The sequence below is a fragment of the Montipora foliosa genome, chromosome 2 (assembly GCF_036669935.1).
Source record: "Montipora foliosa isolate CH-2021 chromosome 2, ASM3666993v2, whole genome shotgun sequence".
NCBI lineage: Eukaryota > Metazoa > Cnidaria > Anthozoa > Scleractinia > Acroporidae > Montipora > Montipora foliosa.
In genome coordinates, this window is record NC_090870.1 from 47,932,137 (window position 1) to 47,947,744 (window position 15,608).

General features: G+C 38.0%; 1 protein-coding gene and 1 long non-coding RNA gene across 2 annotated transcripts in view; both read left to right on the top strand.

The window, feature by feature from the left end:
• The window catches only part of LOC137990883 (uncharacterized), a 4,449-nt gene extending 591 nt beyond the window's left edge, over nt 1-3,858 (top strand). Inside the window, exon 2 of the long non-coding RNA XR_011121574.1 lies at nt 2,002-3,858. This is a non-coding gene — a long non-coding RNA (uncharacterized lncRNA). The remainder of the gene's footprint in view (nt 1-2,001) is intronic.
• A 5,411-nt stretch (nt 3,859-9,269) lies between these two features.
• LOC137993361 (uncharacterized) lies at nt 9,270-15,189 on the top strand. Its single transcript, XM_068839159.1, has 4 exons — nt 9,270-10,123; nt 10,996-11,311; nt 11,509-11,752; nt 12,119-15,189. Exons 1-4 carry the CDS (start codon nt 9,373-9,375, stop codon nt 12,491-12,493), a joined length of 1,686 nt encoding a protein of 561 aa, XP_068695260.1. The 5' UTR covers nt 9,270-9,372; the 3' UTR covers nt 12,494-15,189.
• Nucleotides 15,190-15,608: the final 419 nt, after the last annotated feature.

Consider the following 15,608-nt stretch of genomic DNA (forward strand, 5'->3'; position numbering starts at 1 on the left):
GTGACATCAATAATTCGATCAGCCTAAAAAGCGCGAAATATTCTTTTAACTGGGTAAACGACAATGAAGAAAGCAAGGAATCAGAGTCGTTTGAGTTGTCTGTGGTGACATTTCGATGCCCCTCGTGTTTCGTTTTTGCAAAGGACTGCATCAAGAACGTCACTTTACAATACAAGTTAGCTCTATAGTAATCATTTTACAATGATTCCATATCTTTTCAACATGTAAAATGCGACCAAGTTCTCCAAAAAGAAAATCACTCTAAAGAGCGCTTGATTTTGGAGAGAGAAAGAAGAGTTTATTTGCCACGTGCCAAAGTTTTCAACAAGCCCAAGGTTTTTGGACTTAAACATTTATTGCGTTGCAAAGGACGGCAATGACATGTACTGAAATTGACAATGCCATTGCGGAGCGCGCAGAGCCAATGGCCTTAAAATCTGAGGCATTCCTCAAGCTTTTCTTTTAAGGACTTCAAGATCTACTACGACGACGTCGACGAAGACGTCACGAGCGGATTCAGGGTAAAAATACAAAATGAAAGATTCACATTGGTATGCCCACGTTGTTGACAAAACCTTAAATATGGTGATTTTCACGTAGGTTTCATGCAGAGTACGGCAGAAATACTTCCTAAAATGCATGCTGCATATGAAGAACGATTATTTTTCTTCTTTTCACCGATGATATTATTGTTTTGAGGGGTTACCGTTGCCCGTAGCGGTCATCGATTAATCTCCCAATTTAATTTACGATGCGGTTAGGCCATCCTCTTTACTTTCTCCATTTAGGGCCGACCGATCCAAATTTTTGGCAGTTTCGAAAAAAAAATGTAACGAAGTAGATAAACCATGTCGCATAGGAGTTTCGGTGGTTGATCCTTTTTCTCACGTTGTCTTAATTTTACAACAACATCAACCAATATCTCCACCATATTGACTTTAGGTTCACGTCTTGTTGTTTTTTTCCTGGCTCCACAGTAATGATGCTGGGGTACAAGGCCTACGATTCCGAGACTACTTGTGATTTCTTTTTTAGCTTTTTTTTTTTTTTTAATCCGACCGACTGACCCAATATCAGGAAACGTATTCGACGCTAAACGAAAAAAAAAAAGAGGGATGGCCTTATTCCAATTGGTCAGGAGAAGAGATAGACTCCATGGTTCAAATAACGACTCATGTTTTCGAATGGGAATATAGATTTGATTTGTGAAACGACTGTGTGGTAATAATAGCTGCTTTTCATGTATAGCGCTCGTTGTCATCATTAGTGGTTAAGGGGCTTCATGCGCAGCTTTGACCAAGCTGCATCTGGCCACGAGCAATAGTTCATGCATGGGTAAATTGTTTTCTTTTGATGTCCTCGGTCTTCAGGTCAAGGGCTTTGACTCTCTTCCAGACGATCTTACTGTTGTCTATCCAGACCAAGTACCATTGCCCAGCTTTAAGATGCGAGTTATGAAATGCCCGCCATTTCTGACTATTTGTGTTGTCATGTGACTGAATAAACATGAAAAGTCACGTGGCATCACAGAGCTCATTTTGTTGATATAAAAGACTATGTGATCGAGTGGAAAGCTTCGATTACGGAATTTTTTAAGACTGAGATAAGATTTCCGATATAACTATCAGCTTCCAAAGCTAAGAATGAACTTCCGTAGTGTTAAAGCTATTTCCTTAGGGACCAGACAAGAAATAGGTAAGAAAAAGAAAGGAACTTTACTAGTGTCTCGTCTTCTAGCGCTGACGCACTAATTGGGGACACTGTAAACTGAAATCAACAAATTAACGCAAATCGAGAGGGAAAAACTCGAATACCCGGAGAAAAAAACCTCTCAGTGCAGAGTAGAGAACCAACAAATTCAACCCACATATGACGCCGAGTCTGGCCCGGAATCGAACTTATGCCACATTGGTGGGAGGCGAGTGCTCTCACCAATGTGGCAAGGTGAATTACTAAGGAGTTGTATTATAAATCATTTTGATGCCTTATCCTTTCTTTTAGATTACTACTTGCCGGCAGCATGCGAACAACAGAATTCGTCATAGTTGCCATTATCTTCATCTCGACTTATTTGAGGTCCCAGGGAGAGCAAAGCGTGACAGAGCGCAAATCAGTCCAGTCACTTCTAACCTCAAAAGGAGCTACATTCCTGCCATTAACAGACATTGGGCAGCCCTGGTGCAAGATGCAATCGTTTAATCACACTATCCGCCGACGAGGATGTGAAGAAATGACAGTCGTAAAACGACTTTGTTATGGTCAATGCCGTTCGTTTTACATTCCTTATCGCAAGACGACATTTCAGTCATGCTCTTATTGTACTCCAGTTGCCTTTACGACGAAACCTGTTGTGCTAAACTGCCCTTTCAGGTCACCTCCCGGCCAACTGGTTAAAAACATTAAGATTGTCACAGCTTGCAGATGCCTTGCTTGTGAAAAGAAATATTTATGAACAGTTTACTTCAAACCTTAGGTGGAAAACAAACAACAATAACACTAATTGTAATTCTATTTTATGCTATTTTGGTAATAACGTTAGGCCGAGTATTTAAATCTACAATAGAAGGAAGAGGTGACCCATCAATGTGGATGATGAAAAAGAAATAAATCAGTAAAAGTAATAAATAAGTATAAAATTCATATAGAATATATAATGACCGCGTACATCAGCTCGTTTGACGGGTAACCTCTAACAGTCTTTTTTGAAGGACGTCTTGTCACCCGACTGTTCAGTCTTCAGGGATGAGTCGTTTCGCTACTTTAGAGAGTTAATTCGATACTCAGTCAATACTGTGTGACCCAAGTTTAAACCTTAATTTACTCTTTACATACACCAGTGCCGGTTATTACTGACAGACGTACGTAGCAAAGTTTGGTTTTTCAGAGAAAACTCAGGGACAATAATCTAATGTAAAGCACCACTAGCTGTTGTTCGCAAGGTGGTGACAAAAGAGCCGTACCACAGGATCACCTTTCATACTGTTGAATATGCACCCACCCAGCTGCCAATGGGTAGAATAGAGATTTTTCAATCAGTTTTGGAATTTATCTCGGTCATAGTTTTCTCTTTGTCGTATGTAGTATTAGTTGACAGGAAAAGCTTCCTCATGCTTTGTTTTTTTGTTGGTATTAGGTTACTCTATTTTTCAGCTGCTCAAATTTTTCATTAAACACTACGTTTGTCTTCGAAGATGTTCTAATTCAGAGGGGTTTTTTTTTTTTCATTCCAATAATCAGGCTAATATTGGTAATTTGCAATTGTTGACCGTAAAGGCAAATATAGAAATAGCTAAGACGACGCCAAATGCGGCTTTTGAGAATAAGCTGTCCACCTTCTAATTCTAGCCGGCGAGTAAGCTCTCTCGCGGGGTGCGAGTGGAGTTTGCTCGCAGGCTACCCAATATATCACCATAGTGATATATTGACATTCATAACTCAGTGTGGTAGCCTTCTGGTCCTCTTATTGACTTCGATACGTTACCTACAACACACGACTGATACGTTTTTCATAAATGCCAAAATTAATGTCTTATTTATTTATTTATTCATTTATTTGTTTATTTATTTACTTGAAAGTGTAAGAACAGCACCAGTTTCTAAACTTAAATCAAAATTGAGAAACAAATCGAGCAGTTGAGAAAATAAACCATCCAATAAGAAAAACAACGTTAAACTCACTGTCTTAATTTATGATATTGATATTATAAACCAACTCACAAAACCTGGTTGAATGTTCTTAAGATATTGCACATCCAAAAAATTGCTTTAAGAATGATTGTATTTCATATATTGCCCTACAAACGATCTCTGGTAGCAGAGTTAGGGTGGAATAAATAATCATAATTGGAATGAGTAAAACTCGTCTGGTTCTGTTGTTGCGGACAAAGCCGCGAGAGGGCTGGGCGGAAAGTGGGAAGACCGGGGCGGGGTTCTCAGTTCCTGCAACAGCCACCAGCTACGCAGGTTAAAGTCCTTCTACAGAGTGTGATTACGTGACGTCACGGCGGCCATGTTGGTATACCCAACTAATCCTCTGGGAATTGAGCTCTAGTGTCATTGTAAGAAATGTTTTTTAATTGACACTTTAACCTATCCTCGTTTTCAACCGTCAGAGTGCGTCCGTGGCTTTTTCGCGATTTAAAAAGACCCACTCTGACGGTTGAAAACGAGGATAGGTTAAAGTGTCAATTAAAAAACATTTCTTACAACTACATTTATTCATATGCCTTCTCAAAGCAGAAACACATACTCTAGTGTCATGCAAACGTTTTTCTTTGTTTCGGTGGAATAACAAGGCTCGGCTGATCAAGTGAATTAAAACACTATACAGTTTTCCTCACCAGTATACTCCCCATATTAATTATGTTTTACTACATGCCACGCACATTCCATGCAAACCATGGAATAGCCCAGCCAACATTTCTATTTTGTTCAGCCAGTGTCACGGCGCGGTGTAAACTAAGAACAAAATTAACAGTATGCTTGTGTAGTGAGGTGTGCATCGAAAGGAGCTTTTCCAAACATTCCTTTTGCGTGCAGTTGCGACTTGGATAACATTGTCCTTCTTACCATCGATGTTTACTCGCAATACCGACTTGAAACGTTGACCTAGCATTGTGGGGTTTCCAAACAAACAAAAATATATTTTAAAAATTGATCTTGGCGCGGAAAAATCTGGCCCTCCTTATCCAAAGAACCCTTCGTTTGGGTAAGCAATGGATGTTTCTCTTTTGTTGAGGGAGGCGGCGAATAAAAGGTCTTTTCACCATCATATGATCATTCCTGACGCAATTGTTTGCCACCTGAGAACGACCAAGAAGTTTGGGATTGGGGCTGAACGTTCTTGTTTTTTTTGCGATTTGAACCTGAAACGTTCTTAACATGTTTATTATGGCCCGGGTGGGTCATAGTCCAGAGTCAGTCCAGTTTTAATTTTCAATGCCCAGTTTTAATTTTTCACTGTCCAGTTTTAATTTTATTTACAGTCCAGTTATAATTTCGCGAGTCGTCACCAGTTCTCTCACAGGTGACAGGTCACAGGTCATTGTTTTACCAATACAGAAAGTATCCTAAACATTCCTAAAAGCTAACCTTAGGCCTAATTACGCCTAAACAAAAGCTTTTTGGCCTAAGGTTAGCTTTTATGAATGTTTAGGATACTTTTTGTATTGGTAAAAAAATGACCTGTGACCTTTGAGAGAACTGGTGACGACTCACAAAATTAAAACTGGACTATGACCCTCCTGGGCCATCGTACATGTTCTTAAAGTTGTGTGTTATAAGTTCGACTACAAACTGAGTTGTTCGTTAGCGTATCATCTAATGCTAAGTCATTTGTTACTTTTCCTGTTAGACTACAGTTTAACATTTCTTTTACAATTATTTATAATACTCACTGGATACTCACTAACAACAAACAAACAGACAGACAGACAATTTAGCAAAATAAAGACGTTCTTAACTGACTCTTCAGCATGGGTATATGGGGCGCCAAATGTATTTTTGTTATTTAGAGTGGTTATTTGTATTTATTAAATTTTCAGCCTCGGATAATGCAATTCTAGCTTTCTCATTGGTTTACTGGATCACGGTTATCAGCCATTATACCATCGTTGACCTTTTATGGAAATGAATGCGGTCAATGTCGCTCAGCATAAAATTTTTGGCGCCCGAAAATCACACCGCTTTCTGCTCGTTTCTTAAACTTTAATAAAATTTAGCAATTAAGCTACGCGTCTCGTTGGCTATTTACCACTGATCTCGTATACAACGCGGGCTCATGGAATAATTGTTAAATAACCAAAAAAACTATGGTTATCTGTAAATAACCACATTGCAGTTTGGTTATTTATAAATAACAAAAATGGTAATGTGGTTATTTGATAAATAACCAAAACTGAAAATTGGTTATTTGTAAATAACCAAAATTGCAAAGTTGTTATTTGCTAAACGACCAAAACTGAAAATTGATTATTTATGTTGAAAAACATGGTTATGGAAATTGGTTATTTATAGATAACCAAAACTTGATTTTTTTCCAGTGCAAATTGCAAATTGGTTATTTACCTAATTTGGTATGGACACGTAACCACGAGGCCTGTTTTCCCGCTCATTTCATACAGTGCATTGCATGCTTCAATTTCTCTCCATGCAACATGGGGAATATACTCCATGGGAGAATGCCATGGATGCACCGTAATACTAAGCTATGTAATGTATGTAAACGTCACTTAGTAGTCTACACGTTCTTGGGTACCCAACATGCATGGCTTCCAACGATGACATGGTGGCAAGAATTTCTGCTGCAGTGTGAAATGCACTTAGAAATTCTCAGCAACGGGTACGTGTCAAGGCAGATAGCTGACGGTGTGTTGTTTCCGAAATGTTGACGTGGGATTGATGCCTGCCAAACACTGCATTTAAAATCCACCCAAAGGCTTACGAACAAACTCGATGTCTTGTTGTACTGTATTCGTTCAGGAAAAACGGGTTAAAACGTGATATTAATGAGTTTATTATTACTTGTTAGCTTCCTAGTTCAAAAATAGAAAGAAGTCCAAAATTCCTATTCACAAAAGTCTCAGAGACTACCACACAATAACAAGATATTTTTCTTTTTCTGCACCAGTCCAGGGTGTGCCAAAAATAATACAAAAAATACCGCAATCTCCCAATTAAAGATTAATATTCAAGGCTAGGAAAATATATCCACACCTAAAACCTAGTTTTCATATGTCGGGAAAATCCCAGACGATCAGGGATTTCGCAGTTTCCCGACCGTCCCAGATTTTGTCGACATATCGGAAAATCGCCAGATGCTTGTCCTAGATTCCCCCGATAGCGACTTTGGCGGAAAATGGAAAGTGCGCCAAAAATTGAAACATGCAATTTAGAGGGTTTGTAACGAGCTAAGAACCATCGCTGACGTCCCTGAAAGTACAAATTTGAGTTTTCATATGTCGGGAATGATCGCCGACGATCGCAAAAATCTGGGACACGTCGGGAAAATAGAAACGCTTTCTATTTTCCCGATTCGTCCCCGACCATCGCAGATTATCGGGGATGTCTACGATTTATGGTTTTCATTAGTCAGCAAAATCTGGGATGGTCGGGAAACAGCGAAATCTCCGATCGTCTGGGATTTTCCCGACATATGAAAACTAGGCTTAACAGTCTTGTTAACAGTCTTAACTTAGGCTTGTTGGATATGAGATGATTAAAGCCAACTCGGCGCTACGCGCCTCGTTGCCGGCTATCTATCGTCTCATATCCAACGCGCGCTCATGGAATAATTGTCAAATAACCAATTTTCAGTTTTGGTTAACAGTCGTTTTTTAGTTATTTGTTAAATAGCCAATGTCTCGTTTTGATTACGGTATTTATAAATAACCAAACTGCAATGTGGTTATTTTCATAAAACCATACTCGGTTTTGGTTATAACTTATATACCAATAAGGTGAAGGTAAAGGTAACGTCTGCATCGGCCGAAGCTTATCCCAGTTTCAGTAGCATGAAGCGACTAGGAGTATTTCTACTCCCCCCATATGGGCCATGAAGCCCAAGATTGGATGCCAGCCCATCGCAGGGTTACCCCAAGCACTAGCTTCGCGGTACCCATTTATACAGCTGGCACCCGTGAGAGTAAAGTGTCTTGCCCAGCAACACAACACAACGTCCCCGGCCAGGGGACGAACCCGGACCTCTCGCAGTTCGGAGTCGAGCGCTCTCCCACATATAAAAACAACCACTCTAAATAATAAAAATACATTTGGTGCACCATATGGGTATGTTTTAAGGATGTTCTTAAAATTTTCAGTTACTCTCAGCCTGGAGGTTTTGTATTTGGCAAACGAAGCTTGATTAGAAAGAGAACGCAAACTGCAGTGAAAAACAGGAGGTTAAACAAGCGAATACTGAAATGAATTTTTAGAGACTTAACGTAATATAAATCTTCAGAAGTAAAATTTTTGAAGTATATAACAGTAATTTGAGTAGGTTGTGAGGTAATGTTGATAGTAACAAAAGGAGGTGATACAATACTGTACAAAGATATACGAGAAAAAATGAAAACAAAAGAGAAAATATATACACTATAAATGCATATACCTAATACACAGGTAAAACTTATTAATAAAGATACAGCTTTTCGCTCCTAACGTATTCATTTAAGGATGGCTGAAGATCACGAATAAAAAAAAGAGTTTCTTTTATGGAACAAAGCCCGTCGGACCAGCCAGTGGCCTACTTACCTTTTAAAGTGACCACATTTCCGGTCATGCAGCCTACGCTTTGATTTACCGATGTAATATTCATTACAATCCCTGCAACTTTTACCTTGGACATAAGAGAGCGAGCTAATCTGTCCTAATACGGGAAAAAAGACTTGATGTTACAGGAAATTTACTAATACAACATTTAATTATGCTGCCTGGCGATTACAGTACTTTTTAAACCCAGATAGGGTGGGACTCAGGGGCACCCAACGAGAATATAGTTCAAAACCACCTAAACATAGCATTGTTAAACATATTTTGGTATTTAAACGGTAGATATAGGCATATTTTTATCCCCTAAAATTTTTTCATCTTTTCGGATTTCCTAGCTGAAAGTCTAGTGATCCGAAAATTATAGGGATCAAAACTTACCTTTTCGAAAATTTAAGCCAGAAAAAAGGCTCTCGAAAATTCTAGGTGACCTTTTTAGAGAAAAAATCCGTCAAAAATGGGCAATTATACATTTTGTAGATGTTCGAAGATCCTAGGACAGGCAGGCAAGCAAGAAATTTTAGAACAAATGTTCCGAAAATTCTATATATCAAATCGTTTTCCGAACAGCTATTTTCCGAAAATTGACGTTGGGTGCCCCTGAGGACTATATATATTATCTTTTTAGGTACCGTTGTGGGGCGTTCAGCATTTTGCCGCTGTCCTCTTAAAACATACATATTATAGTTCACGATACCTACTGGATAACCATTTTGTAACAACAACTTCTGGAGATCATTGAGTGATGATAAAAAAGGTTCGTACATAAAAAAATAATGTATTTCTTGATTTTCGGATAGGAATATGAAAATATTGGCATGGGTTCGATTCTTCCGATTTTCAAAACTTGCCAGCGTTTATTTTTGGGCCGTTTCTGTCAAACACCAAAAAAAAAAACAAAAACAACAACAAACCAAATGCAAATTTTTTTTTCCAAGCCGAGCAACTTGTGGGAGACTGGATTGAAAACAAGGTTCGCTAAGCGTTATGGTCTATGTATTACTTTTCCCAACTGTTTTCGATTCCCTGTGGATACCGGTGGCAGTGATTCCTCTTCCGACAGTTTTCTCGCTAGAATTATTCTCCTCGGATCTCCTGAATAGTGCAATGGAAGTCTTACGTTGCTTTAACTGTGACCACACGGGAAGGAGGCAGGAGGATTTCTTCAATATAACAAACATTCATCCTTCATTCACCGGCAAATCGAAAACCGACGTCGAAACCGGTCCAAACGAATCACTCAAGGAAAGCACTTTCCTTGTTTGCTGCGATTGCGTTTATGATCGTCTTCAGGAGTGCCACAGTTGCTCGAAAAAGGCACCTCTGTGTATGTTTAAACTAGCGGAGTGGTTTACCGACAAGAAAAATCGGAACTGCATCGACTGCGCTGCAATGTTTGAGGCGCAGGAACTTTTTCAGACCGGCTATCATTCTAGTGTCATCATTCGCCAATGCTTGGTTTGTCGACATTTTAAATATTTACCATCTTTCATTGCCTGGAGCAAGCACAAGCCTTACGAGACACTGAAGGATTGCTTCGAATGTCAGCTTCGTCAAGACATTGTTCAGTATAAAAGAAAAGTTCGAGATCGGTATGAAAGGAAACTTCAACAAGAACCTGTCCTGGGTGATGACAAGCCATTAACTACGGAAACAGGTGCACGGACTGAAGTTTTGTCGCACAAGGGTACAACTTACGCGTCAGTTGTCAGCAAAGGACAATTCGATGGCAAATCTTCCTCGTCTTCGTGTGAGAATGACCGGGTAAAAACTCCAGCCCTTGAGACGATAGCGCAGTTAAACATACCGAATGCCATTGGACTTAACAAAGGAAAATGTTTTAGTACAGGTTTGGACGGTAAGCACAATACGTCAGTGTTTGTAGGTTTTATAGATCTTCGCTTGCGTAATATATGTACATCTATATTGTCTTCAATTCTTTCGATAAAATCTTTCAATTCGTTTACCGGTGGGAGCAAACATGACTTAATTTAATAATTAGGTTGGCGGGTACACGATAAAAATTAGCATCTTTGTGATATAGCAATTTTCAGAGACTGTGTTTATCTAGTGACAAAAATATTTGAAGTTTGTAGGTATATGCGATCAATATTTTTAAAAAGAAGACAGGTATTTGAGAAAATTGCAGAATTGGCACTTTATACTGTTGCATATTTAATTGATCAAGTGTACTCAGGTGATCCGCTCAACCAATAAAAGAAGCTTATTAGGATCAGCTGATAATATAAGATTAAATGAACTTTAGACAATTTTCTCAAAGGTCATTTTAGTCAATGAGATCTTAGTAAAAGGGACAAAAAGAAAAACGTGGAAGTTGTCAAGATGTCGAAAACATAGATACTGAATTTCGGCAGTTATTCCAAACCCTAACCAGCACTTCTGCATGCATATCTTTTGACTATTAGAATTTGCCTCCCTCCATGTAAATGGCAACTTTTGCGATGTTTACTCTGTATACTGGTAACCAGCTTAAGTCAAGAGTTGACTCCAGGCTGTTTACACGATCCTTACATTTTTGTTGTTCTAACTTTTGACACTGTGTTCTAGCAGACAACAACTGATTCCTTAGCATACGAAATCTGTTGAGTTGCAATGAACAAGTTACGTTCGCTGAGCTTGAGAAAAGCATGATAAGCTCCTTGAGGCACAGCCCACAAGGACACTAGCTAGCTTACATTAATTCTAATCTTTACCTTCTTGTCTTTTTAGAGTCATTTTGTTCAAAAGTGCTAGGTGCTCTGAAGATTTCATTAGTTCAGCTGGAAGAGAAAACAAAACTAGAACTTCAGCTCCTACAGTCTGATCCCAAATTCTGGCAGGTTGCACTGCGAGACAAACTGTTGCGAGTTTCACAGTTGTTTTCAAGTCAAGCAACAGACCAGATTCATTTCAATGATGCAGAGTCTTGCTGGGCATACCTTGGTACTTACACGGCAGCTCACGCCACCCTTGTTCAGGCAACTGTTACTTCAGGTCAATTTGAACCTCTGACAGAGTTTATAAAAAGAAGAAACAGCAAAGAAAGGTTGGTGCATTGACAATGCAGTGATTTGATTCATTGGCAAGGAAGCACATCATTACACTTGCTTGTGCATACACTGCTCAATCATTACATATGTGTAAGTCTGTGACTTGACTGGAATGTGGGCCTCAAGAAAACTGCTCTTGGGCCTGTTGTGATATGATAATAATCATTATGATGTTTTGTGGTGTGGTCTGTAGGTTATATGTCTGTTGCCTTGGTGCTGGACCAGGTAGTGAGATTCTGGGGCTCCATCAGCTGCTTCCATCCAACACTGAGTGGATGCTATTGGATAACTGTGAACAATGGAATCACACTGCACAGGTCATCCTACGTGATATATGTGGTGTACCATTTCGCTATGGTGCCTTTGACATTTGCAGGGGCCGAAGTCAAAGTAGAAAACGAGACACAGAGCTCACTCCAAACTTTGCTTTTAAGAGGGTAAGTGCAGCATTACATTTTGTTTCAGTAAACATGGTTGCCATGGTTGCCATGGTTGCCAGTAACACTGGTTCATCTCAGTAGCCTGTAATACTTTCCACAATCATAAACACAACAGAAAATTTGTTGAATGCAGAATCACAGTTTATTTTCCCTTAAGTCTATGAGTTCCCTTAAGTCTGTGAGGTTTCATTGCCAACATCCGTTTGTCAAAATGACCAGAGGACTTATGATATTTTTCATAATTACATTATTGTCTTAATTTGTAATATAGCAAATTGAAGAATAATCAGTGCCTGTAAGTAAAAAAAAACTTGCATTTAAAATTTTCACATTATGCTGTATCTTTTTTTATTCTATCATTAGGCAAAGCTGTTTTTGATGGTCAAGTTTGTGTCTGCTGTTCAAAATCTTCCAGGCGCTTTCAATTATTTGTCAGATATTCTCAAGCGAGCCTCACCTGGCACCCTGTTTCTTTTTGTGGACAATGCTCATATCCAGACTAAGACTTTCATTGAAGATTTGGTTTTTCCTTCACAAGACAGCACTGAACAGGAAGAGTACAAAGAAAATAAAATATTTAGGTTGTACACAACTTATGCAGAGTTGAACTCTGACAGGGAAGAAGGGCTGAAGTGTGCAGCACTGTGTGAGTGGATGAGTCTTATAAGCTACTGGTTGGACCGACACCCGATATTAGATTTGCGTGTGAATATTCATCTGGCTGTGAAGAAGCCATGAGACCAAAAAAGATAAAGTCACTTAATAGCATTCTTAATTTGCAGAAAACAAACCTTTTTTATTTATAATAAGTGTTGTTAATCATGGGTTTGTTTCTATTTTTAAGTAGGTTTTTAAGTGCACTGTTATTGGTGCCCATTAAAATGAAAAATGAAAAAAAAATGTTTAATAATTTATCAAGTTCCTAGCAGTTGCCATTCAGCTGAATAAATTTAGGGAAACAAAAAAAAAGTTATAATAATAAAAATGATAGTTTAGGCAAAATGTTAAAGAATGATTGAAAACCTATGTTTTTGCATTGTGTTTTTAAAAGTTTAAAGATGCATTGTTAACAGCCTTTACTGATGAGACTATCAAATTTTAGTATAAATACACAGGTGATTATACAAAATCGCGCGCTCTCATTGGCTTGCTATCTCGGATTATCAGCCGATAATCACCTCGACGGACAAGATGGCTGCCAGTAGTCGTTTTGCCACTGTAAGACAGTGAAGATGATTTCGCGTTGAAATGTTTTTTTTTTTCTCTTTTTTGAATAATCACTTGTGGTGATTTATACTAAAACATTTATTCACCTTCGGCGAATAATTGTTAAATAAAATTACCGGTATTTAAGTTCAAGCAGTAAAAACTAGAAAATTTTTGTAATCTTGGTTAACAGTTTACAACTGATATTTGGACATCTTTAACTCCAATTTTTGAAATACAAATCTTACTCTACTGGTTCTAGTGCAAAATTTAATACACGTATTGTACAATCCTGGTGTTGTACAGGTGAAGCTACCCTTTTTGTTGAGCGAAAAATGAAGTCATATGAGGATATTAAATTTTTTTGTGTTGCCATTGTTTGAATGTAAGGACTACTCTGTTCAATTTGTGAAACATTGTGGGTCACATTTCAATATTCCACAATTTTAAGATGCATGAAAACAAAACAAAACTTGTGTTTTACTTTAAAGTAAAACTATTTATTTTGGTATACATATTAAAACACATCGGTTCCATTTATATTAAGTTACGCTGTTATGCCAATTAACACATAATAATAATATTATTTTTATTTGGAACTGTGTAGCATGTAAAAAATTTGGACAGATTACTGAACAAAAAATTCACATTTACTGCAATTTTCTCAAGAAAAAGGCTTTTAGCTTGAATTATGAGGCTGCCAGAACCTTTCATGCAGTAAAACCCACATATAGATTTTTCCATCTTAGCCTATTGTAAATAGTTTCTTATAGAAATGGTATTTATTAGGACTTTAGGCTACTTAGGTTCTTAAATAGGTTCTTAATTTGATGGGGGCACTAGCGATCAGCAGAGATAACTACTACAGGGCATATGTGATATGGAATAGGTATAGTGCTGACAGTATTAAGCAATTATCTAGAATACAGTTTAGATGATAACCATACAGTAAATTATCTTTCCAAAGTACTAGCATGCATGTCTTTCATGCTGCAGTCCCCATAAAATGTTGTGTTACATTTTGTGATAAACAGGAAGTAAGGTCTAAAATGTATAGTCCTCAAGACAGACGCTTGGGGCTTGATGTGATCATCCTATGACCCTTCTTCTGTAATCAGACATCCAGTTTTCTGGACAGGGCAAAGGGCTGGAGATCCCTGTGGATTATATACTGACTAGTAATGCAAACTATTTGGCCACAGGCACAAAGGGGGTGATGACAAATGACTTGGACTTTAACATAAGCAGTATAAGGGATTGCACTAAATAATCCAAAATATATGACAGATTTTTAGAACATTGGAATAATAATTATATTTGAGCACACAACCATTGATGCATGACATGGATGCAAGGAAGTTTCAGTAAGCTTCAAAAACTGTGACTTTGAAAATGAGAGAGAAGTCACATGGATCTGTATTCTTAAATTATACAATTTCATTGTGTAATCCAATGTTGGCAAACACATGATGGGGTTTTCATTTTGGTTCAATCTTGAGTTAGGCTAAATAGGTTTTTACGAAAAGGGGGTTTAAATGAAAATTTTAGCCCAACAGGTTCTGAAATTTTAGGTTCTTATAAATGGGTTTGCAGCTTCACAAAGTGAAGGGTGCGGCTTCACGAAGTTTTTGAATATTCATGTAAGGTGTATTCTTTACGATTTGTGAAACGTTGTGGTTTCTTGTTTTTTAATGAGATCACATTTCGACAGTCCACAATTTTAACAACTCAATGTTCCCAGCTCCAAGGCTGCTGCCTAAGAAAATTGTCCGGGAGCCCTTCGGGCTTCCAACATTAAAAGTTAGTAGCCCGAGTCATTTTTTCAAGAGCCCAGAATTAAGTAATTCCAGCTGGGATCATATTTACATGTGAGTGAGGATTAATCAAGTAAGGTGCCCGTTCGGGCTACTTGTTCACAAATTTGGTCGCCCGCGCTCGCAAATAAGGCGCCCCAGGCGAGCGGGCGACTGTTAGGCAGCAACCTTGAGCTCCATTAACCTATTGACTTCTGGGAGTGAGACTTAAAAACACATTTTACTCTGTCTAAAACCAGACAATTTTATTCAGCAACTGGGGACACCTGCGGAGTGAATGGGTTAAGATGGATAAAAATTAAATCGATATATGTAAAATTATTTATTTTGGGCAGCATGCATGTAAACACACAGATTACTAAACAAAGAATTCACAGTACATAATGTTAATTAAAACTGCCAATTAGTGGAATTTTAACTGACATTGTTGTTTTGACCTATTTGATGTGTTCTAATGGTGTCAGAAAAAGATACAATTAGTTACAGTATCTGTGTTTATAGTGCATTTACTGCAACTTTCTCAAGAACGGTTTAGCTTGAATTATGAGGCTACCAGAACCTTTGATATCCCAAGGCCACTTTTTAAAATGTGGTGTGTCTTGATAAAGTGTAATATAATGTATTCTGTAATATTTGTAAAAAAAAAAACCAAAAAGGAAAAGAAAGATTAACTTGTTTTTTTCTCACATTTCCACATTCCACATTATTTTAAGATGCATTAAAAAAGTGAAAAAATATATTTTATGTAACATTGGTTTTGACATCCAATTAAAAAGAAAGAGTTAATCTCATAATAATCATTATTACCGGTATTTGGAAATGCATGGCTGACT